General features: G+C 39.9%; 3 protein-coding genes across 3 annotated transcripts; 1 reads left to right on the forward strand and 2 right to left on the reverse strand.

The window, feature by feature from the left end:
- Positions 1-7,264: 7,264 nt before the first annotated feature.
- On the reverse strand, positions 7,265-12,026 carry LOC107389446 (olfactory receptor 10AG1). The gene has a single exon (XM_054746596.2). It carries the CDS (start codon positions 8,554-8,556, stop codon positions 7,600-7,602), a length of 957 nt encoding a protein of 318 aa, XP_054602571.1. The 5' UTR covers positions 8,557-12,026; the 3' UTR covers positions 7,265-7,599.
- Positions 12,027-14,441: 2,415 nt separating this feature from the next.
- Positions 14,442-16,064, reverse strand: LOC107389424 (olfactory receptor 10J4). Its single transcript, XM_054746595.2, has one exon. It carries the CDS (start codon positions 15,866-15,868, stop codon positions 14,885-14,887), a length of 984 nt encoding a protein of 327 aa, XP_054602570.1. The 5' UTR covers positions 15,869-16,064; the 3' UTR covers positions 14,442-14,884.
- Positions 16,065-21,898: 5,834 nt separating this feature from the next.
- On the forward strand, positions 21,899-23,356 carry LOC107389423 (olfactory receptor 4B13-like). The gene has a single exon (XM_015965557.3). It carries the CDS (start codon positions 22,240-22,242, stop codon positions 23,170-23,172), a length of 933 nt encoding a protein of 310 aa, XP_015821043.1. The 5' UTR covers positions 21,899-22,239; the 3' UTR covers positions 23,173-23,356.
- The last annotated feature ends 2,041 nt before the right edge of the window (positions 23,357-25,397 follow it).

Here is a 25,397-nt window from a genome sequence, read left to right on the forward strand (position 1 = left end):
TTACCGGTCGATCTACGTCCCAATCCTCACCTATGGTCATGAGCTTTGGGTAATGACCGAAAGAACGAGATCGCGGATACAAGCGGCCGAAATGAGTTTCCTCCGTAGGGTGGCCGGGCTCAGCCTTAGAGATAGGGTGAGGAGCTCGGACATTCGGGAGGGACTCGGAGTAGAACCGCTGCTCCTCCGGATCGAAAGGAGCCAGTTGAGGTGGTTTGGGCATCTGGTCAGGATGCCTCCTGGACGCCTCCCTGGGGAGGTGTTTCGGGCATGTCCTGCCGGCAGAAGGCCCCCGGGTCGACCCAGGACACGTTGGAGAAGTTACATCTCCAATCTGGTCCGGGAACGCCTTGGGGTCCTGCCGGAGGAGCTGGTGGACAAGGCCGGGGAGAGGACGGCCTGGAGCTCCCTAGTTGGGATGCTGCCCCCGCGACCCGGACCCGGATAAGCGGAGGAAGACGAGACGAGACGATATAACTCACATTCCAGTATTTCATCCATCAAATTAAATCACCTTATACATTACACTACATCACAATCTATTAGTTTAGGGAAATATAAATAAGTAAATATTTATAAACTATATACCTGACTCTGTCTGAACTAATGTGATGTGTGTTTATGATCCCTGAACAAGTAAAAGTAACTAGAATCTTCTGATTAAACATTCAAAGATCAATCAGGTCGATATTTCATATTTATATTAGTGGTGGGCATAGATTAATTTTTTAATCTAGATTAATCTCACTGTAATCTCGGAATTAATCTAGATTAACCTAGATTAAAATGGCTCATTCAAATTCTGCCAAAGGCATATGTGTGTGCTACCTAGATAATGAATAAAAGCAAGTCTTTGAGAATGGAGGCGTATTTCTTGTTTCAATAATGCATCACAGACTGATAAAGCAGTTTTACTACGATAACTGATGATGAAAATAAAGAATGATCAATAAGTATTTGTGTTTAATAGCTGTTTATTCAGTTCAACAAATTCTGCACTGTAGGTCTACAGAATAGGTCATGATTAACTATTTACAGTCAGTAGCATTTGGTCAATCAGTCCAAGCTCTATTTCTCCTTCTTCCACCAGTCACTCAAGCAGACCAGCTTGTTCACATTGTCTGGTGACAAACTAGATCTTATCTTCTGCACAATATGGCCTGCTAAAGAAAAAAGTGTATATATATATATATATATATATATATATATATATATATATATATATATATATATATATATATATATATATATACACACAAACTATCTGGCCTGGGGAGGGGGTTAAATTTCTGGGGTGCCCTTCCAATGCCCCCCTTTAGTTTGCATGTAGGATCACCTCTGGTGAATGGGAGCGAGAGCTGGAAATGATGCCACAGCTCACCTGTATGAGCAGAAGCCAACTGTTGCTGTTGTTGTCTCTGAAAACGGCAAGGGGAGTTATCCTAGCTCAACTTTTCTAAACAAATATAAAAATTTATGAGTAAAACGTTTATTATTACAGGTGAATTTGAGTCGAAGCCACATGAACAACGACCTGTAGAAACAATTTATCACTTTATCACAATAAACAGCTACTAAAAGAGCTAAACTTAGTTGGAAACCGCACCTGTCTGAGAAAGTCTTGTCTCGGCTTTCTCACATCCGAGCGCTGCTTCGCCCGCGGACGGTGAAGTGTGGCCCGGGGAAAGCCCGGCTGGAAATGTCGGAGGTTAACAAAACAAAATAAAAAGAATGAAAGTCGGATTTATGGATTAAACTCTGGTGAAAGTACATAAATTATTTACTTGTCCCGCGCGATGAGAAGGGAGAAGCGCTGCTGGTGGCGAAGGTGCGACTGTTCGGCTGCATGGGGAACATTAAACTCCGCGAGCCTGGCGTCCATCCATACGTACGATGATCCGCGCCGAGTATACATCCGCGCCAACCAGGTATCCATCCGCGCAATGTGAAAGTCATCATAGTTTACTTAGTATAGACCCAGATCCCAACCCAACTTTGAGAATAGATTAACGGCGTCATTTTTTTTTTATCGCGCGATAAGAGTCTGGCTTTGCCGCAGCGCGTTAACGCCGATAACGGCCCACCCCTAATTTATATGGAATGATCACATCTGATTGATCATTTGTTACATATGGAGCCACTCCTTAACACTACAGCCTACAAAATGGAGGTGGAATGGCTGGTGTCCTGGTGCAGCCACAACAACCTGGTACTAGAAGCCCCCTCCCCCCATAACCCTGTCTGACACTTCCATCACAATGGTGGATTCATGTTCAATTCAATTCAGTTCAAATTCAAAAATACTTTATTAATCCCAGAGGGAAATTGATTGCTGAAGTAGCTCAGACTAATAATAATAATCAAGTCATCAAAGAGTTATTGTATATTACAATGGCGGCTGGCAGGAAGGATCTCCAGTAGCGGTCAGTGTTGCAGCCAAACTGAAGAAGCCTATGACTGAAGACAATCTTCCGTTGTCGGACAGTCTTGTGAAGAGAATGCTCAGGGTTGTCCATCATTTTCTTGATTCTCTGGGGAATCCGTCTTTGCATCATCTCCTCCAGTGGTTCCACAGTCGTCCCCAGAACAGAACCAGCCTTTTTTATTAGGCTGTTGAGCCTTTTCAGGTCCCTGCTTCTGATGCTACTACCCCAACAGACGATGGCTGAAGAGATTACACTCTCAACAACAGACTTGTAGAAGATCTGCAGCATCTTGCTACAGACATTGAAGGACCTAAGCATCCTCAAGAAGTGCAGTCTGCTGTGTGCCTTCTTGTAAACGGCTTGGCTGTTCTTTCTCCAGTCCAGTCTGTTGTCCAGGTGAACTCCAAGGTGTTTGTATTCCTCAACCACCTCCACTTCTTCTCCCATGATGGAAACAGTGTTTGACTCCACCCTGTTTCTTCTGAAGTCTAAAATCATCTCCTTTGTTTTGTTCACGTTCAAGGTCAGGTGATTGTTTCCACACCATGTAACAAAGTGCTCCACCAGCTCTCTGTATTCAGCTTCCTGTCCATCTCTGATACACCCGACAACTGCAGAGTCATCTGAATATTTCTGTAGATGACAGGTCTCTGATTTGTACTGGAAGTCTGAGGTGTACAGGGTGAAAAGGAATGGTGCGAGTGCAGTCCCCTGTGGTGCTCCAACGTTACTGATCGCCTGGTTTGATGTGCAGTTCTTCAGCCTCAAACTGTGGTCTGTTTGTCAGGTAGTCTTTAATCCAGGCGATAGTTGAGGCCCCCACCTGTGTCGTCTGGAGTTTCTGGCAAAGTACATCAGGTTGGATTGTGTTAAATGCACTGGAGAAATCAAAGAACATGACCCTCACAGTGCTGCCTGCTTTGTCCAGATGACAGTGGGTTGGTTGAAGCAGCTGGATGATGGCATCTTCAACTCCAACTCCATGGCGATAAGCAAACTGCAGCGGGTCCTGATATGTTCTAGTTTGCTTATTCAGGTGGACCAACAGGAGTCTCTCCAGGACCTTCATGATGTGGGATGTCAGGGCAACCGGTCTGTAGTCGTCATTGACTGATGGGCGAGTTTTCTTTCGAACTAGAACAAGGCAGGATGCCTTCCACAGGACTGGAACCTTCTCCTGGGCCAGGCTGAGGTTGAAGAGATGCTGCAGAATCCCACAGAGCTGATCTACACACACCTTCAGTACCCTGGGGCTGACACCATCTGGACCTGCAGCCTTGTTCCTGTTCAGTCTCTCCAGCTGCCTCTTCACCTGACTTCTAGAGACAGACAGGTGGGAGGGGGAGGTAAATGGGGCAGCAGCATCTCCTGTCTTTGTTGAAGACAGATTTATAGAACCAGAAGAGTCCATGACTGCGTTAGAGGACAAAAGAGCTGGCGTGTGACAGGAAAATGTTGGATCAGAGGAGGATGGGATTTTCATTCTTGGGCACCACCATCACCCAGGACCTCAAGTGGGAGCCCACCATCACCTCCATCATAAAAAGACCCAGCAGAGCATGAACTTCCTGAAGCAGCTGAAGAATTTCAACCTGCCAGCACAGTCGATGAGGCAATTCTACACCGCAGTCATCAAGTCCATCCTCACCTCTTCAATCACTGTGTGGTACGCTGGAGCCACCATCAGGGACAAGAAGAAACTGCAGGAGGTCGCACGCTCTGCTGAGAAGGTCATTGGCTGCAAACTCACCTCCATACAGGACCTGTACATCGTCAGGACATTGAGGTGTGCAGGTCAGATAACAGCTGACCTGTGTCGCCCTGGACACAGTATCTTTGACTCACTCCCATCTGCCAGGAGGGTCAGATCCATTTGGACCAGAACTTCTTGCCACAAGAACAGTTTCTTCCCCTCTGCTTTTGGACTAATGAACGACAATCCTAGCCCAGTCACATGACCCTGTGTTGTGTTTGCACAACATGTATATAGTAGCCGTTTCTCTAATTATTGCCACTTTATATTATTATTTTCTCATGATTATATTCTTACTTCCTGTATTTTCTTATCTCTTATTTTATCCTCCTTTTTTGCACTAAGTACCACAGCAGTTTCCTAATTTTGTGATTTCTCACACATATAGCTGTAATGATTTAAATTACATGTTATTTAATGAGCCATAAGACGTAGGATTCCATAGGAAATATGAAATCAACCTTATGGATCTGTTGGGTTATTTTAACCAGAAGATTGGAACTTTTTAATGCAGGTACTAGACAACAGCTTCGCATTCACTCAGAGACAACAGCAGAGACTCAAGTTTAAAAGTTTAAAGATTTATTACTAAACAAATTAAAACTAGACTAACTTTAACACTAAATGTATGGCGTAACTAAGGTGAATGAGACGGAGAATGGTGTAGTGTGGAATGTTGCTCAGAACCAGCAAATCCGAAGAAACGATTAGTTCTGATGGGAAGTGAAGGTGAAGTCTTCACGCTAAGCTTTGGTTAGGAGGTCCATAAACACATGAGACACCATTCTGTCGGCCTACGTACCCTTAGCGGAAGTCCCCGTCTAGATCAGGAGGTGTAAAGGTCCAGCTTGACCTTATGGAGCCGAAGCCTGTAGAACATGTCAGAGTCAAGGCCCGCGGGCCAGATGCGGCCCGCGGAGCATTTTTATGTGGCCCGCGAGATAAATATCAAAAATATATTAAAACTGGCCCGCTGGCCAATTTTACCGCAAAGACTTCAACTCCCATGATGCTTTGCGGCGTCAACGCGGAGCCGACGAAGCCCCCTCCTTTGTGTTTTTTCAGCTCCTGCTGCCGGTCTCTGCAGCTCGGCTGTCTCGGACAAACTAAACACTCCTCTCACTCAGTGCCGAGTTCACTCAGCTGTTTTCTGATGTTGAAGCCCAGAAACGGAGATTCTAGCCGCTCAGTAATGTGTTCACGACTGAAAGAGAAAGTTTTTCAACTAACGTCCAGACAGAGCTGATATAACTCCAGCGAGCAGCGACACGCTCAAACCAGCACGGCTCTCTGGCTGCTGTAGTTGTGTTTCCTCCACCAACACACAACAATGTGGTCAAGCTGCTCAGACATGTTCATCAGCACAAACCATGTGAGCACCTGTTGTCATCTAATGTTGTCATTATTATGATGAAGATGAACAAAACAACAGGAGTCTCCTCCTCAGCTCAGATCAACCCCATGACGCAGGTATCTGGCTGGAACAGGTGAGCATCACAGTAAACCAGTGGAGCAAACTGAGCTTTAAATATGTTGGTTTTATGCTCTTTTTCTGCTCCAAAACATGAAAGTTAACAGGTGAGATGTTGCATTTTCATTTAAGATAAAATTATGCTTTTATTTTATTGTTGGCACGTGAGAAAAGATTTAACCTACAGTAAACAGGAAGTGGAAAGGCTGCAGATAGATGAATAGAATAGAAAATCCCTTTATTGTTCCTCAGTGGGAAAAGCTAGATGTTACAGCAGCGATGACACTTATTACAGGAGAAAAAGGAGAATAAAAAATAATAAAAATGAATAAACAACAAGAAAACATGAATCCTAAATAGATTTTAAAAATGCTGATTATGCCACAAGTAATGAATACCACTGATGCCTTTTATTTAAAACTGACTTGCTCGTGTGTAATTTGGTTATTCCACATTCAGTGTTAATGCAGAAATATGTTTGTTTCCAAATTTAAAGGTTCAAAATTGCATATATGTTGATAAAGAAAATGTGCAAATTTGCCGTCACTTATTCAAAAATATTAAGTTTGGCCCTCGACTCCGTCCCAGAGTTTCATTTCGGCCCCGTGTGAGTTTGAGTTTGACACCCCTGCTGTAGAAACAGCCGCGGCAGCCGACCACCAGTCTTGAGATACTTCCGGGTCACGACAATTTTGTAGGCATCTAGAGAGACCCAAAACTTGGTCGTGATGGTTCAGCTTTTATTCTGAAAGGAACCATTGCAGCAGGTGGAACAGCAACAGATTTTATCCAGCTTGTCGTTGGTTCTTTTGGCTGAAGAGGAAAGTTACGGATTGGCCACTCCGACAACTTCTCTAGAACGCTTTGAACTGGCGTTAAAGATGGCGTGGGCATAGTTTTATACTTCAGATGTTTTGGTTTATGGTCGAATGAAAAGATGACAGATTTACCAAACACCACCAAAACCACGCCTCCGTCAGATCTGGCAGTTTCTGACTGGATCAGTAAAAGCAATGTGTCGTCTCTTAACGCTACGTGAGATCAGTCCTAGTGGAAACATTTAAAGTCATATTACTTATTGTATTCTATAGGATTATAATAAAGTAATTAATATTTTGATTTCACAGATTGGCCACATCTTATCATTGACTAACACTTTGATTAGCTTTATTAAAATAGAGTTCTTTGATTAATTAAAAGGAGAGAGTGCTTTCTTCATTCTCCTCTTGAGCTGGAAAGAAGCAGTTTATAACAAATGTATGAGACCTTGAGGCCATATCTCATGCAGACTAGTTCTGTGTCAGAAGAGAGGGGGAAAATGACTTTTGGTGGAAAACAGTCATTTCATTCTGTTAAATAGCAATAAAACCTTCTGAGTCTAACTCATCTTATCCATTCTTAATAATCAGCATTGGTGAATTTCAAACATCTATGTAAACAATTACACTCACCTCATGAGTAGAATAAAAAATCCTTTTATTGTCACAGAAGCAATTCACACTTTACCAAGGTACTGTGAAGAAGAAGTACTCACTTGTTGCAACCAGTGACAAAATGAACAGAAGCCGATTTTATTTTGAAAGAACAGTAAGTGAAACAGAATGTAATCTGCATTTTGTAATCGTACATTTTTCTGTTTAACTAAAATCAATAAAAATGCATCTTTATATGAATCATATTTATTAAGAAATAAGCTTCAGTGAAGTAAATAAAAATTACAGCCATCATATGTAATGTGTATCTACAGAAGCCAGGCCAGTGATATAAAAATATTCAAAGTAAATTATGTGATTTTACATGAAAAAAATCTCTACATTTTTACTTTACGTTTTATGAATTGTGTGCCATTATTAGAGCTTATGCATTATATATGTGTGACTTTAGGGTTCTTTTTTACTTTAAACTATTTTTGATTAAATGCTTAAATGGAAAAAAAACCATCCCATTATTTAATACACATTAGTGTGACACACATTGATTTTGCCTAGAAAGGAAATCCTCTTAATGTGTTTAAAGATTTCTTTCACCTTCAGACCATAAATGACCGGATTGAAGAGAGGATGATACAAAACCACCTGTAAATTCAAGATAAAACGAGTCGTTTTGGACAAGTTAATCTGCAGACGAGCAATTATGATATCAAACGAGCACAAACACGAGAAACTGATCAAAACAAGCAGGTGGGGCGAACAGGTCTGAAAGGCTTTCTTACTGACATCCGAGGAGCTTTTACAGCATATCGCAAGTATTTTAATGTAAGTAAACAGTATAAAAATCAAAGGAACAAATACAGCATTTGTTATAAGAAACACCCCATACATTACATATACAGTTGATGCTACTGAGTTCATACAAAACAGCTTAGAAATTGAATTATTACAAAAAATGCCATTCACAGTAAATGTACACATTTTCTCAGTGTTACTTATTATAACTGATGGAACAAGCTGACAGGCAGGAACGAGCCACGCTAAACCCAACAACAGCCTCACAATCTTTTGTTTCATAACAGCATGATATTGTAATGGTTTGCTTATAGACACATACCTGTCATAGGCCATGGCTGAAAGCAGGAGTAGCTCTGCACCGCTCAAAGAGTAATAAACAAAGCTCTGGAAACTACATTGCCATATAGTTGTGATCTGCTTGTCAGACAGAAAATCAATCAAAAGCTTTGGACAGACGGTGGTGCTGAAAAGAAGAGAGTTGAACAGCAAAGCAGCAATAAAAATGTACATAGGTTCATGGAGACTTTTGTGTATCCAGATGATGTACAGGATGGTGGAATTACAGCAGATTATTAAAATATACACAACAAACATAATGCCAAAATACAAAAATCTGTATTTTTGAATTTCTACAAAACCATCTAAAGTTATGTATGTGATATTGAGGTCTTCATTCATTTTGTTCAATGCAAATATGACAAAACAGGAACCTTACCACGCATGCAACCACTGTTGGTGTTTGGCATTATATGTGAGCAGATATTTACTTGTGTGATTGCCTCAGAGTACAACAGTCTGAGTCAGTGAAAAGTTTTTAAAGAACTACTTTACTCTCCATGGATCTCATTAGATCCATGTACACTTTGCCATTTGTGATTTGAGGTTTCAACTTCTACAACTGAGAAAATATGTTCAACTCAGTAAATGTGTCCCCATTTCCAGCCCCAGCTGTAGAAACAGGGCAATGTCACTGTTTTGGGTGTCATCGGGTTGCATCTTTTACAAAACGTTTGGTTAAGATGTGATAAACACATAGCTCAGCTTTTCATGGGAAGCTCACATGAAAGTAAATGTCATCTTAAGAAAACATCACTCACAAACCAACATCCATATTTTTATATATTTTCCATAATAATTAGGGATGCACCGATCAGGTTTTTTGCTGCCAATCACCCATACCGATATCAAAGAATGCTGATCACTGATACCGATCACAGGGATTGGCCAGAAATTTTCTACAACATTATAATGAGTGCTACAAACTGCGTAATCTGGGAATAAAGGAAATGTAACCTAATCTAAAATGGTCTGTATTAGGGTTGTCACAGTGTGAAAATTTAACCTCACGGTTATTGTGACCAAAATTACCACGGTTTTCGGTATTGTAATCTTCATTACAGCCTTTGAGTTTTAACATCATCTATGTTTTTGTTTTATAGCTTATTGCTACACGTGTGTTGCTGCTGTGAGCTTGGAGCTAGATTACATCATGACATCATGAAGTAGACTACTGATTCTGGCCCTGTGACACTTGGTGACGTGTGAGCTGATTCACCTGGTAAACAACATGTAAATTGAATATTTTGGTTTTTGCTATTAAAAGTAAATTAACTAATAACCTGCATTATTGCAGGACACTCGGCAAAATATGGATGCTACACCATGAGGCAGGCACACGTTAATACTCTATAAGAGCACATAAGGTGAGCAACACCACATATTATTATTTTTACTGTACACTGTCCTGGATTTGTTTTCTTTCTGCATCTCATCATTAGCCTGGCTGATCACCTGATAGCTCCTATCATCTGGTTATGACAGCATGAGGATGTCCTCACACACCTGTAACCTATCAGCTCATCTGGCAGAATAGAGAGAAGAGACAACACCACATCTCCTGTTCCTGGAAAGCCTTCAGCCATCCTTCGATGACTGAGAACCTCCATCAGCTCTGTCTCCTGTCTGCCTACAATTATTATAATAAATATTGTGTTTGACAAGTTTTTTGTGCTGCCAAATATCTCATTTTGATATTTTAATGGATATTTATAAATTACATTAATTGAATTATCACATTGTTGCATGTTTAACTAGCTCTATTGTGATGAATTAAACTAGCACCTCACTGTTAAAAGCACATTTTAAACTCAAGCGTGTTTAAGTATTTATGTACATGAACAAAAACATGAAATATATAAATTGAGATTTATTTAATTAATATAACAAATAAGGAGGAAAGAGTCATTCAAAGGCACATTCTTCTGGAAGCTCCTGATCCTGACCACACCACCAGAGGATCACCTACGACCAAGAGAACAGCTGGTATCAGTAAATAATGAAATCAGGGCAATTTCAGGTGGATGTTATCACGATGAGTGTAGGTGGTTGGACCCAAGATGCAGAAATCCCCAGAACGACTCAAGGCAGCAGAGGTTTAAGAAAATAATTCCTTTATTAAAGGAGGAGGTGCCGAAATCTGAAGCACAAAAATAAGACTAACTCAATAACTGAAAATTAAAAAACAAACAAAAGCTCACACATGAGCACAGACTCGGAAAACTCGAGAGTGTCACGTTTAGGAGAGGAGGTGGACCCAGGATGCAGAAGTACCCAGAACGACTCAAAGGCAGGAGAGGTTTTAAGAAAAACAAGTACTTTATTTAAGGAGGATGTGCTGAAAAGTCCAAAGCACAAAATAAGATGATTACTCAAAAAAAAATACTTGAAAACTCAAAATTAACTAAGCTCACACATGAGCAGGGACTAGGAGAAACTCGAGAGGGGAACGAACAATGCAACACATACGACAATGACCCAACAAACACTGAAGGACAAGCCAGGCTTTTAACACAGTGGAAAGCAATCAGGGGAACAGGTGACAGGTGAAATCAATTAATTACATGGGAAGGGAAAACCAAGCAGAGGGGAAGATAACATAACCTATAAAAACACTACATAACTAAACCTATAAGGGCCAAGATAAACAACCAATGACAAGAGGAGTAAGGAAGACTAAGTAACAAGTGGGGAAGGACACAAACACTAAAGGGGACAAATAAAATGAAAAGCTGAACCTATAGAAAATAAAACTACAGAGGGGTGACTGGAGAGACCTGAGAAGCTGGAAAACACCAGGAGGAACATGAGGAGAACACAGAGGACAAACAGGAGGGGGCTGGGGACCAAGGGGACACAGAACATGACAGAGAGGGGACCGAACAACGCAGACAGATACGACAATGAACCGACAAACACTGAGGGACAAGACAGGGCTTTTAACAAAGAGGGAGGCAATCAGGGGAACAGGTGACAGGTGTGAGGAGTGAGGTCTGGAGGGAAGACAGGTGCCATTAATATAACTAAATGGGGGAAGAACTAAAGCAGGGGGAGGATAAACCATAATCTCAAAAGTGCTAAATAACTAAACTTAAAGACTAAGGACAAAAAGATAAACAACTAATGACTAGCGGGGTGAGGGGGACTAATACAAACCACAAACTATAGGGGAGTGACTAGGAGGAGACACGAGGGAAGTCTAAAGAGAGCTGGGGAACACAAGAAGACATATGAGGAGAACCTGGGGGAGAACAGGAAGGGCTGGGGACCAAGGGGACACAGAACATGACAGATGTTCATGATTGTGTAACATAAATTAACACATTACAAAATAATTTTCCCTTGGGGTATTTCATAACTTTCTCTGCAGCAGACAGTAACTTTAGCCCAGGGCAGGTGGCCGTGTCCTAGAGAGCTGCTATCGACACATTTCAGTGGTTTTCCTGCTTTAACAGGTTAGATTAGCTGTTTAGCAGCTCAGCTATTTGCTGCTGATTAAAATCAGGTGTGTTGAAGCAGACAAACCTCTAAACATGCTTGATAAAAGCTCTCTAAGGCCGTGGGGCCGAACCCTGCAGCTAATCTAATGCTATGGCTAACGGCTACCTACCATTCAGAGCTGGTTCTGTTGGGTCGGTTCCTCTAGTTTCAGGCAACTCACAAGCTCAAAACAATAAGGCTCAGGTCCGCTTTTCTCCTCCAAATAGACGGTCCCTTTCTTCTCGACTGTCTGGGTAAGGAGGGGGAGAAAAGTCCTCCACTTCTAATGACTGCTCAGAGTGAAAAAAGCTAGCTTCGTCTCGTTACCCATCCATCTTTGTCACTGCTGCGACTCCGCCCTCTCCGTCCTCTCCGTCCGCCAGGCAACACCTACTAATGTTGCAATTTTCAAAATTGATATGTGGTGGAGAAGGACTCTGAGGCAGGGTTGACGACCCTTTAAAGCTTTAGTCTTTATGCATTTTTATGTTGTGTATTGTTTTTAATGTTTTTAATTTCTATGAAGCACTTTGGTCGGTTTTATACTGTTGTCAGGTGTTATACAAATAAAGTTGGCTGGGCTCTTCAGGACAAAAACATCCCATTGAGTCTCATTCAAACCGCAGTTTGCGGTCCTGTAGCATCAGCAAAAAATAATCATGCTTTCTGTGATATTAGGGTTTTGTTTTTGAGAAAAGGAGTCAGTTTTGTCATTTCTACTGTTCACCACCAAATGAGTCATAACTCCATTATTGGCCCAAGCAAGAAACACTACACATTTCTTTAAATCTTCTTTTGTTTCTATTGAAGTCAAAAGGTCAGCCTGACCTCTGATAAGTAAATAAAACACAGTTTGACTCTCTTACTGAACTTCAAAGTATAGAAAACAAAAGCATTTAATATACTTATGCACCTGGCTGGAGACCACCATCAAACAGAGCCAATGAGCTATGCCAACATAACAAACCTGAATGGGAGACGTGCAGAACTCGTGATATTCATGATGCAGATGAGAGATTATATGTTGGGCTCCTGACTACCACAGCTGTTCCTAAACTGGAGGAACCATGTGATCCTTCTCTGCAGCAAACACAGAGAACGAGCTGTGGCTGAGGATCAGAAAATTGTGATCATCACAAATTATAACCACTGCAAAGCTGACAACAAGGTATTAGCCTTCACACAAACATTGCTGCTTGCATCTGTTCCCAGATCAGTTTGACATTTTTAGTGTTCAGTTGGCTTATTTGTAATTTGGTCTTTTGTAGGTTATCAATGCCTACAGCTGCAGCACTTATGATTTTATCTCAAAAAGCACAATACAACTCAACTTTTTTTTCTTCTTTTCCACACCTTTTTTTCATTCCGAGTTTCCAAAACATAAGGCCACATCTCCGATGACACAACTACAAAGTTTATGAAAGCGTTCTTTCACCGTTCTAGCTCCAGATGTCCACGGAGCTTTTCCGGAGCTAAACCCTAGCTAAAACATCCTGTTAACCATAGGGTTTTAAAAGGTAGAACCCGCAAATACGGCCAAACATAGGCAGTAGCGGTTGGTGCGGCGTCTACTCTTCTACGTCTAAGCTGTGTGCAGGAGTCAAAGTTCATTCAGAAAAATTGAAAAGGGACTTAACTGAAAGATTATACATTTTTAATGTTTTGCACTTTTAATATGTTTAGTTTGCTACCTCAGCCTGCTTCCTAAGATCGTTTAATAATTTCCCATTTAAAAAAACTGTTCAAATAAAGTTTTCTTCATGTTATTGAGAATTTACTGTAGGGTAAAAACTGCAGCTGGTTATGAGTTTGGACTGAATGGGTACCAACTACTGGAAAATTATTTCATAAGTTTTATATATACAGTATATATATAAAGAACTATGAACTATTACTATAAGAACTTTAAAGTTCTTAAAGAACTATTGGCTACATTGTAGCTCATCCCCACCAGTGTGTGAATGGATGAATGACTGATTGTGTTGTAAAGCGCCTTGGGGGGTTCCAGGTCTCTAGAAGGCGCTATATCAAATACAGGCCATTAACCATTTACCATGAACTAGTTCACTTTGAAACAGTGAACTTAGTTCAGAATTTTTGAAATTATGAACTAAGAAACAAACTAGTTCATTTTAAAATGTATGAACTGAACTTTGAACTAGTTTGTTTTGTAAACGAACTTTCCCAACACTGCCCATCATGGTGTCTCACCCCCTCTGCATATACGCCTCTATGTGCATGAATCGTCCTTCTTGGCTTAGAGCAGCTGAACAGGAAGCAAAGGCAGAGCCAGGCTGCCTTGTGTAACGGACTCAAGTTTTCTGTTCTGCTTCTGTTTGCGATGTTTGATGAAGGAGTTGTTTCTCATGCTTTGTTTAGACTTTGGTGACAGAGCTATTTTCTGTGAATGCAGCTAATTTTCAACTCTGTTGGGTGGCCGACACATATCTGTAAGAAGAGTCAAGAGGCTTGGAAAAAAGCTAAAACGCTAGCTTAATACATTACGTGGTTATGTATGTGTGTAACGCTAGGAATTGTGGCAGAAAAGGTGCCCACAGTGGGTTGAAAACATAAGGTAATACAATGTTTTTATGGTTAAACCCTGAATTCCCCACCCACAATCAGAAGTGAAGTATTTTAGGTGAGAATTGGAACAAGAAACATGAGAAGTAGAAAAAATACCACCAGTTATTGTTATTACTGTTAAAATATTTTATGTCAGAATAACATGGTGTGTTGAATGCTCTTAAAGGTGATGACAGGTTTACAATATCTACTGTTACCTGAAATCAGAAACATTTGAAAATAATAATAAAACAGGTTGGAACAGTGGTGTAACATTCAAACATGACAGGGTGCATAATAAAGCATCCTGTCAGAGAAACAGAACCATCCCTCCTGAAGATCCAACTCTGGAGGCTACTGGGATTTATGCACATAATAAATATAGGCTAGTTACTTACTTTACATTTTAACATCACCATGTTAAGGAAATTGAATAGAATTAACAGAACAATAAAAACATACCACAGTGTCTACATTGTAAATGATTTTTTAACCTACATGTACAAAAGTCATTCAGAAAGAGATGCATTTACAAATAGTGATTGATGTTTCCAGTGACCATGTAACATTTCACTTTTAGAAATAAAGTTTAAACTATGACGGAAAAAAGTATTTCATACAAGAATCAGTCTTTCCATTTTCTGTGAGAAAGAAAACTCTTAAGGTGTTTAGCGATTTCTTTCACTTTTATGCCGTAAACAACAGGATTAAAGAGAGGATGATACAAAACCACCTGTAAAGTCATGATAAAACGGGCAGTTTCGTTCAAACTGTTATCCGTCCGAGCTATTGCAATATCATATGAACATAAACATGAAAAGCTCATCAGAACCAAAAGGTGAGGGGTGCAGGTCTGGGCAGCTTTTCTTCTGACATTTATACAGCTTTTAAAGGTGACTAAAAGTATTTTAACATAAGTAAACAGTATGAAGAGAATGGGCAAAAATATTGTATTAAGTGCTATAAATGTACCATAGATAATATATGAAGCTTTTGATGTCATGCAGTAAAGTTGGGAAATTGAATTGTTACAGAATATTCCATTCAGAGTCACGTTACACACTTTCATACTATAACTAATAAAAAGTGATGGCACAAGCTGACATGAAGGAGCAAGCCAAGCTAAAACCAACAAAATGCTCACAGTAGATTTTCTCATAATAACACGATATTGCAGAGGTTTACATATAGACACGTACCTGTCATAGGCCATGGCAGATAGAATTAAAAACTCCGAACCGCAGAGGGTGTAGTAAACAAAACTCTGAACATGACATAGTGCAATAGTTGTGATCTGCTTGTCGGACAGAAAATCAATCAGCAGCTTTGGATAGATATTGGTGCTGAAAAGAAGGGAGTTGAAAAGCAAAGCTGCAATGAAAATGTACATAGGCTCATGGAGAGTTTTCTGTTTCCAGATGATGAACAGGATTGTTGAATTACTGCAGATTATTAAAACATAAACTATAAACATGATCCCAAAATACAGAAATCTACATTTGTTCAATTCCACATGCCCACCAAACATTATATACGTTACGTTCAATCCATCCATCATGCTGTCTAACAAAAATAAAACTTTAAAGACAGCAAAACAGGTTGGAGACATAAATCTTATTGCAAAAATGCAACCACTGTTAAGTTTTGATATTATGTATAATGTCGATATGTAGGCAAGAAAGTTACTTGGCTCAGAATAGACCTGTCCCTGTTTTATTGAACTGGTTTACACTCCATGGATCTCATTAGGCTGTTTGTGACAAAAAAACAGATTCATTAAAACCTGATGAAACATGATGACATGGGGTCTTTGAGATTCATCATGTCAAATTTTCAAACTTAAAAAAGGGCAATTGAAAAGGAAAAAAACTTGGTTTAAGTGGGCTCAATCCGCAAAAGAGTAACAAGCAAACAAACTGGATCAAACTTAATACTTTCTAAGTAGTGGAGAGGAGTTATTGGTGATAAATACTAATCTAGACAAAAAACAGGGGGATGCAACCATGAGGTTAGGACTGGTATTTGAAAATAGAACAAGGAACAAAACTAAATCCAAGCTTATTATGAACAATTGGAAGCTGGACTTTTGAAGAAACCCGTAAGAAGAAAACGTAAAACCAGGACAAAAATAATACGAATCCAACAAAACGGGAGTATAACATGTACAAATTCCCAGGTGTATAAAAACAAACGGCTATAGCAAGTCGCTCGTCTGGAAGCAGAGTAGCCAGCAAGCAATCCCTACTGGCTTCAAAAATGACTCTAAGAAGGGATGGCTTTTAACTTTGATGGCATTAAACATTAAATGTTCTTTAAATGTCATTCTAAATTATTATGTATCACCCCTCTCCACTACTTAGACAAAATTGCGTAAGACTATGAAAAACTGACAGTGTGTCATCCATAGGGGGCGCTAAGGTGCCGCCTCACCCATCGTACAGGAAGAAGAAGAATATAGGAATCACAAAATATTTTTTTTTTAATTTTATTAAACTAAACGAACTATACATTGTACAGACTATAAGTGCTGTGTATAAGCATTTAATGTCATGTTTTGAGGACATGCTGAATAATCCACAGGACAAAGGAATAAATTAGGTTTATTAACAGGGAAACCCTTCAGAAAATTTTGATGGGGTGGCCAAATGGGGCCGAAGAAATTTTTGGGGTGGCACACGAAGTTGGTCCTTGTGGTAACTCTGGGAGAATTGAGTCTGTGGTGATGTACTGCATTGCACCTTTATTCGTTTTTCTTAAAATAACAGTACGTATACAAAACATTTAGGTAAAATTTTACAAACACAAACATTTTAGAAAAATGCATGTCAGTTATTTAAAATGTGCAACTTTAATTTAAAAATGCCTTTTTTAGGTTAATTCACCTGTTGCTGTGTTCACAAAAAAATAAATAAAATAAAACTATGGAGATAAAAACTTTTTTTAAATGGTGAGCAGCAGAGACATGTGTATTTTTTTTAATTCTGATTATTTCTTTACTCATTATTTGTGATATTTTATGTAGTTTTACAATTATGTCTTGAATAAACAAGATACTGTATATGGTTTGACTGAACATTAATATGAGTTTTTAACACTGGCTTTTCCTGGGGGGGCAGCAATTTTCTATGGGTGGCCATGGCCACCCCTTGGGGGCACACTTGTTTATTAACAAGGTTGAGCTTAGGATGCACTGACAACATCAGTGAAGGGGGTTGCAGCTTTGAGCGTCTGGATAAAAAACATAAGAGTCTTTAATCTCAGGTCTCAGCCGTGAGTTAACTTGTGGGAAAATCTTACTGCGGATGGGGTGGTAGGGCACAAAAGGAAGGAATACTGGGCCTTAGGTGGATCCAGGAAATTGGTGGGGGTGAGGAGAGTCCAAGAGGTCCAGGTGGGAGAGCAGGTCGGTCCAAGATGGTAGGAGACGTGGCCTGAGGCAAAATCCTGATCGGTTATGGCAGAGGGAGGTTAGGTGGAATCGAGTGCCTGGGGAGGTGCGAAGAACAAGACTAAAATAAAACAAAAATCCAACAATGAGATTCAAGTGGTGTTTTGTTATTGGACTTCTGTGCCAGTCATGGATTGTCCATAATGAACACCGTGTTCAGACATAAAGGTGTCCAAACGTGCTCTTGGCACAAGGATACTTTAGGCTGCAGCTCAATGACCAACTTTGTTGTTGTTTCATCTGACCTGTGGCCGCATGTCTTGGACACTCGGGTGAAGAGAGGGGCGGAGCTGTCAACTGACCACTACCTGGTGGGGCAGCTCATGCACAGAATAATAATGTAATGTGATTTAGAAACGAACAGGTCTGCAATAAGATTAAACTAAAATATAGGAAGCAAGTTTAAGAGACAAATTTACCTATTAATATGGACAGAGCTGTCAGTCACCTATGCAAAATAAAGATAGAGCAATTTGACACAACGTGATTGTTTTGTTGTTCTTGCAACATTATTTTTGACATTGTACAACATATGTATCACTGTAGTGTAATAATACTGTGACTAATACTGTATACTACAGCTCTATGTTGCTGTAATCAACAGACTGGTACCAGTAGCAGGTAAACGAACTGTTTTACATCTTGGATGTTTTAAAACAAATAAATACAATATTAATATTCGTTTTTTATGTTCATGTAAGAACAATCAACCACATCTTCTCTAGTCTAAAACATTGGCAATTTTTAATCCGCCATAAGTATCAACTTGCTGTAAACAATAATCTGTTTTGAGGTCATCACAACATGCCCTATAGGTTATAAATTGTCAGTCGCTTTGGATAAAAGCATCTGTCAAATAAATAAACATAAACATCAATCAAGTGTTTTTGTCCGTAAATTTGAAAGTAAATCAAACAATCATCATCATTTTCTTCCGGCTCTTGGAGGGTGCAGATGCTTTGTTCCTCCTCTCCTCCATATCTTATCCTCAAGGCTCTTTGTCTGTCTTTGGGTGTATGGCGCTTCTGCATTTTTCTGGAAACTGGAAACTGAAATTCACTAAAATGGATCTCGTCAGTTGGTCACTCAACGCGATTGATAAAATTTTTTCAACAATGAGAACGGGAGAAGGGGCTCCCGGATGCCCCTCCGGGACAGACCCAGTTGGACACATCATGGACTCCTGGAAACAGTGGAACTAGATTTGTTTATCTCAGCTGTCTGTGGAGGACTCTGAAGACGTGTGGATATTCGTGGTGTTGGTGTTAGGTTTCCTGCTCATTGGCCTTGGAGGCTACCTGGCTTACCGGAAAATTAACGAGCTGTCGAGGAATATTGGCCTGATCCCGGAGCTCAGAGATGGTTTGCACTGCGCTGTGAATTCACAGACTCACATAATTGTCGAGATCAATCGTAAGCTTGGGACTTTGGCCAAGATTCATTATCGGCACAAAAGATGGATGCCATCAAGGAGAGAGTGGACAAATCAGCACGGATTGGGATAGATTAATGTCCACTATTGGGATTTTGAGAGGTTGAGGACCAACAAACAGTAAGACAGAGAGGAAATTATCTCTGTCTGGCCCCAAAACAATTTCTAATCGGAATCTGGCGTCCTTGAGCCTGTAAGGCTCCAACGAACCCCTCCACCCCCCCACCCCACCCCCAGAAGATATGTGGAATGTGCCGTCAATATGACAACTCCACTCTATCTCCTTTCCCAGCCTGGGCGGGACTGCGGGAAGGCCGCTGAAGCGTCCAGGGTCACTGCAACCCTCCAACCCTCAATGCTCCTTCCCCTATCCACACTGAGGTGACAAGCGCTGCTTCTATCGTGACTGCAGGAACTGAAGTGGGGATAGTCCCAACCCACCACCCCACCTAGTGGACACTTATGTTGTGTTGTCTGAAGTCTGTTGCATATCTGTTGAGGTGTTTTTTGCAGAGCAAAGCTGCCCTCCTGGTGGGAGGGTAACTCTGAAGTGCCTTTTTTCCCTCCACCTGAACCAATCCTCATGTAACCCTCTGATCTCTATTAAGGTAGCGCGACTCAGGGTTGCGAATGACCACAGTCACCAGTTCTTTTCATGTGTCTTGCCCATGTATGTCTGATCTCTGAATTGTGTGTACTGAAACTCTAATTTCCCTCTGGGATTAATAAAGTATCTTTGATTGATTGACTGATTGATCTGCAAAAAAGATTAAACATTTGATCGACTTTAAATGCAGAAAATATTAATACAATTTCAAAGCTCTTTCTGTTTTCAAAATATGTTTTTATATGTTTTTGGTAACTTTAAAAAAAATGTGGTGAAAAAAGCAACATGCTTTTAGTTCACGTGACGTCCGGGGTCAAACAAGCACTCCCGGTGGAGGTGACGTCATTTCTGGTGCCATGTCATGCACATAACTTTAGGTCACGTGACTTCTGGGGTCAAAAATTTGCTTCTGACAAGGCAATGGCGACTGGAGGTGGAGCTCAAGTCGCCATTTTTCTGCAGCCAGGTTCTTATGATGCTGCAGCCAGGTTCTTATGATGCTGCAGCCAGGTTCTTATGATGCTGCAGCCAGGTTCTTATGATGCTGTAGCCAGGTTCTTAAGAAGGGGAGAGGAAAACAGATATTTTTTACAACAGTGATTTAAAACAGACACTAAGGTGTTAAAGCACTCCAAAACTTACTTCGTGTACCTTTAACTGCCCTTCTGAGAAACCTTTGCCAAGCCTGATTTTCTGCAGAGCTTGATGAGCTGCTGAACAGCAGCTGTAACAGGGAAACGGGTAAAAAAAAAAAACGCTGGATGCTGGCCCTCGAGGGCCAGAATTACCCACCCAGCTGCTTTTGGTTCTCTAATTTACACAAAAGCAGCTCACTAATTTGAATAATTGGTAAAACTGGCGAGACATGCCCATGCATCCTTATGGGATGTGTACACTGTAACCTTGAATAAGTTCACTGAACTCAAAATTTATGAGGAAACTGATTACCTAACAATTTTTAAGTTAACTTATCTAAAAACTATGTTTACCATAACCTAAAAAATATGACCTGAATAAAATCAAAGCATTTAACTACATCCAACCTATAACTTAGCACTTAAGCAACTTACAAAGCTTTATTTCACTAAACTTGCATATTTTATTTTATTTGAATTTTATTACATGTTTTATTAACTTAATTAATATAACTTTAATGAACTCTAAATGGACCTATTAAACCCTAACCCAAATAAGCTGAATTTACTTAAAAGTGACAATGTGGCAGGCTGGTGAAGGCAGTAACTAACACCAGATCATGAATCACACACCCCTAGATGCTAACAGCCAATTATAGTGGAACACTCAAAGTCAAGTCAAGAGTATCTGGTGTGAACAACCACAGTATTAATAACAATGGGACAGCACAGCCGTACATCATTACTTTGACCAACCTCCTCACTTATGGGGCCAACATGATACAAAAAGTAACATCACATCTGCAACACTGAACAAAATAATAACTGAGAACAACAATCATCCACAATAAACATGCATAAACACCCCAAAATAGAGCAAAATAACTGAAAATATGTCTACCCACAATGCACCATGCCCAGCAGTTTTTTATTGTTCCTGCAATCCATCAAAATTGCTAGTTTGTGGTTGTTTTTCCTGGAAATCCACAATAAAAAAAAAAGATACAAATCTTTTTATCAGACACACTTTAAGGTTGACGTAAAGACGAATGGAATAACATAAAAACGTAAAATAATAAATCAATCATTTTTTTATATTACTCATTAAAGTTAAGTTGTCCTTCATTGATTAATTAAAGTTACTTACTTAAAAAAAAGAAATTGTTCAGATTAATTAAAACGCTTGAGTTTTATGTACCTAAAACAAGGAAAAGGTTGAACAAGCTCAACACATTTGAGTTCTAAAAACATTTTTTTATTATGAGTTTTATCTGCTCTATATATTTGATTATTTTGAACTTTTGGGTTTACAGTGAGTCTGGCAGGCCAGGCTAAAGCTTCTCACCAGATTATATAAGTGATGCATCATTGTACTAGTCAATATGAAGTTTTTAACTAGGATGTTAGTGTTGCACATGGAAGAGTTTAATTCCATGTACCAATACGTATGCTTACTCAGCTTAATGTCCCTGTGTACTGCTGAAAAAGCTTGGGAGGCAACAGTCAGGGTAGATAGATGTAGGCTGTAGAATTGATGGACTTTAGTGCCCCCTACAGGATGAAAATGTAACTCTTCAGCTTTGCTGTTTAGATCTGCTGACACTTTATGAATGCTCCTGTGTGTAAATTCAGACAACCTGGATGATGGTGGTGATGATAGTAATGAAGATGATGGTGATGCTGACATGTAAACGAGTTTAATGAGATCCACAGAGCTTAGGCACCGTGTTAATAAAAATACTAACTAGTGATAAACAACCAGATGGTGACTTAGAGGTGATGGAGGTAACATAAGCCGGAGATTTCTTTTTTTCACTGATCAGTTTTTTTGCCTGTTTCTATTACAAATTTGACAATAATGGACTCTAGACTAAATGAAACAGATATACTTCTGGGTGGTTATGTGGAAGTAGAAAGATACCGATTTGTTTATTTCTTTATTATGTTCACAGCTTATCTTCTGATCCTTGCTTTCAACTTCTTGTTCATATGTCTCATCATTGTCCACAGAAACCTTCATGAGCCCATGTACATTTTTATCGCTAGCCTGTTGATCAACTGTATTCTTTTCAGCACTAATATCTTCCCAAAGCTTTTAATAGACTTTCTGTCAGAAAAGCCGGTCATCTCTTACAAAGCTTGTCTCTTTCAAGCGTTCACGTTTTACACTTCGGGTTGTTCTGAGTTCTTACTGTTGGCAGCCATGGCCTATGACAGGTATGTGTCTATATGTAAACCTCTGCAATATCGCACCATCATGACAAAAACCACTGTGAGTGCTTTCCTGTTTTTAGCATGGTTTCTACCCGCTTGTCATGTTTTAGTGCTAGTTTTACTGAGTTGTAATAACAAGCTGTGCTCCCATACTATAAAAGGAATCTTGTGCAACAACGCTGTTTACAGCCTGTACTGTGTGACATCTGTAACAACATCTGTTTTTGGTACAATCGCTTTGTTTAACATGGGCATTTTTCCTATGTTCTTTATAGTTTTTTCTTATGCAAAGATACTTGTAATAGCGTACCGGAACTGTGGTGAAGTCAGACAAAAAGCCACACAAACCTGTTTACCGCACCTCCTGGTTTTAATCAATTATTCTATTTTGTTTACATATGATATCATTATAGTTAAGGTGCGGTCAGATTTTCCTCAGATTGCACGACTTGTAATGACACTTCAAATAATCACGTATAATCCTCTCTGTAATCCACTCATATACGGACTAAAGATGAAAGAAATCTCTAAACATCTCAAAGGGCTGTTCTGTCGAGCAAACGCACATAAATTCTGATTGTTGTGTTGATGTAAAGAGAAGATTTGTTTGTTTATTATTAAAGGTATTCAGGATAAATGTAATCTAATGATAAAAGGTAACAGATCATCTGTTGCACTGACTGCATTTGGATAGTTTCTATATATTATAAAATGTATGCAGCACAGGAAGTTCAAAATACTTTATTGTTTATTTTATAAATATGATTATTTCTTTTGTGTTTTTGTGTAAAAATGAGGATCAAATGAAACTGAAATAAAACTACTTCTCAAAAATTGTCTATTCAATCTTTTAAATAATGAAAACAATTTAAAACATGAATTTGTTTCACTTTATTTCAGAGTTTAACTGCTGATAAACTTTATTTTGTCTAATCTAAAGCACTCCAATACCTTAAAGCTAACCTTTGGGCCTAAAATGATTCATATCTAAACCTAAATTGTAAGATAATTATTTTGCTATGCTCATTTTAGCTAAAAGGAACCATGAAGAGGAACACCCACATGGATGAGTAATGCTGGACAGTTTTGATGTTTGATAAGCTTCTCAATGACAAAAGATATTGTTTTACAGGGTAAACATTTCGCTTTTGTCTTTAGTGTTGTGATTAGTCTTAAGTAGCACAAGCACTGAACCCTGAAATGATTATGTGGAACTGTAGGCCGAAAAAGGTTAAAAAGGTCAAACAAAAAAATATGGTTCGTAAAATAATGTTTCTACAGGAGGTACACCTCTCAGAGAAGGACGTCAAGGTCGTGTCAAGTATCTTATTCCTGAATTTGTTGCATTTCATGTAACAAATCTTGCAAGAGGGGTAGATACAGGATATTTTATTATATTTTTATTTATATTTTATTATTAGAAAAAAATAAACCTGGTCATTTATTTCTGATGTAAACATAGATAATTCAAAGTTTAGTCATCTCACTCTCAACACTGACAGGATGCTTTATGATGGCTGGGGATTTTATTTTAACTATTTAACCCAGAATTAGAGCCACCAGAGTGGACTTGGCACATGAAAACTGTACAATGTTTATGTTGAGTTTATGTTTGTGAAAGATCTTATACTGCTGGGTGTCTACAGCAGTAGAGCCGTGAGGAAAGGATGTCAGATCTCCACAGCCTCCTCAAAGACCCTGGTACCAGGGGAGATGGTGGCTCAGGGGTTGAGGGGTTTGCAGGACATGAGCCTCCTAGATTCACTCTTTCCACCTCTCAGCATAACCTGTCTGGGACGTCTTTAATTACGGTTGAAGGTGGCAAAGCAGTTAAGTGCCTATTTAGCCAGAGTCAGGGGTGGACTGGCCACGTGGCATAAGGGGCACAACTCCAGGAGAGAGAAATGCCAGGGCAGAATTTCTGTCCCAGTCCACCCCTGAGTTACTGTTTCAAGTCCCGCTTCATCTGTTGCAGTTATCGGGCAAGACACTAAGCCCGGGGTATTTAATTCTGGGCCTGGAGCAGGCGATGAACAGGCTTCTGCAGAGCCTGATGAGCTGCTGCACAGGTGATTCAACCACTGACTCTGGTGTGTTGGAGCAGAGAAACCACTAAAACATGCTGGATATCGGCCTTCCAGGCCTGGAATGGAATAGCCCTGCTCTAAATCCTCCTCGTCTGCCAGTGGTGGTCAAGGGGACAGGTGGCGCCAGTGCTCGGCAGCCTCGATTCTGTCAGTGTGCTCCAGAGTAACTGTGGCTACAATGTAGCCCATCACTGTGAGCGTGTGAATGGATGAATGATACACTCTAGTGTAAAGCACTTTGGAGTCCTGACTCAGAAAGGTGCTATACAAATGTGGTCATTTTCAGCGGTGCTAATTCTGTGCTGCACAAACTAACCACTTGGTGTTACCCTCAGTGTTACCTGCTGTTTAGTGGTGAAGGTGACAGTGAAGATGTTACCTCATTAGAGGATGAAGGGATGTCCATCCCACTAAACTTAAATGATAAATTAGATGAAAATCAGTGATGACGGCCAGACGCCACTAACAGAACAGTGCCGTTCTCAGGCAGAACGTGGTACTGCATCCAAAGATTCCAGCAGAAGAAATGACGTCTGGTTCCAAAAGTGACAGAACCTGTCAGCATGTCTGCGCCAAACCTCAATCTATTTCACCCACTGTACAAAAGAAAGCTTAAACCCTAACCCTAACCCTATAGGACATACGGATAAATAGATACATTAAGATTTGTCTGCCTGGAAATACAAATAAAAAAATCTCTGTTGGGGATTGAAGT

The sequence above is a fragment of the Nothobranchius furzeri genome, chromosome 14 (genome assembly GCF_043380555.1).
Source record: "Nothobranchius furzeri strain GRZ-AD chromosome 14, NfurGRZ-RIMD1, whole genome shotgun sequence".
In the NCBI taxonomy this organism is placed as follows: domain Eukaryota; kingdom Metazoa; phylum Chordata; class Actinopteri; order Cyprinodontiformes; family Nothobranchiidae; genus Nothobranchius; species Nothobranchius furzeri.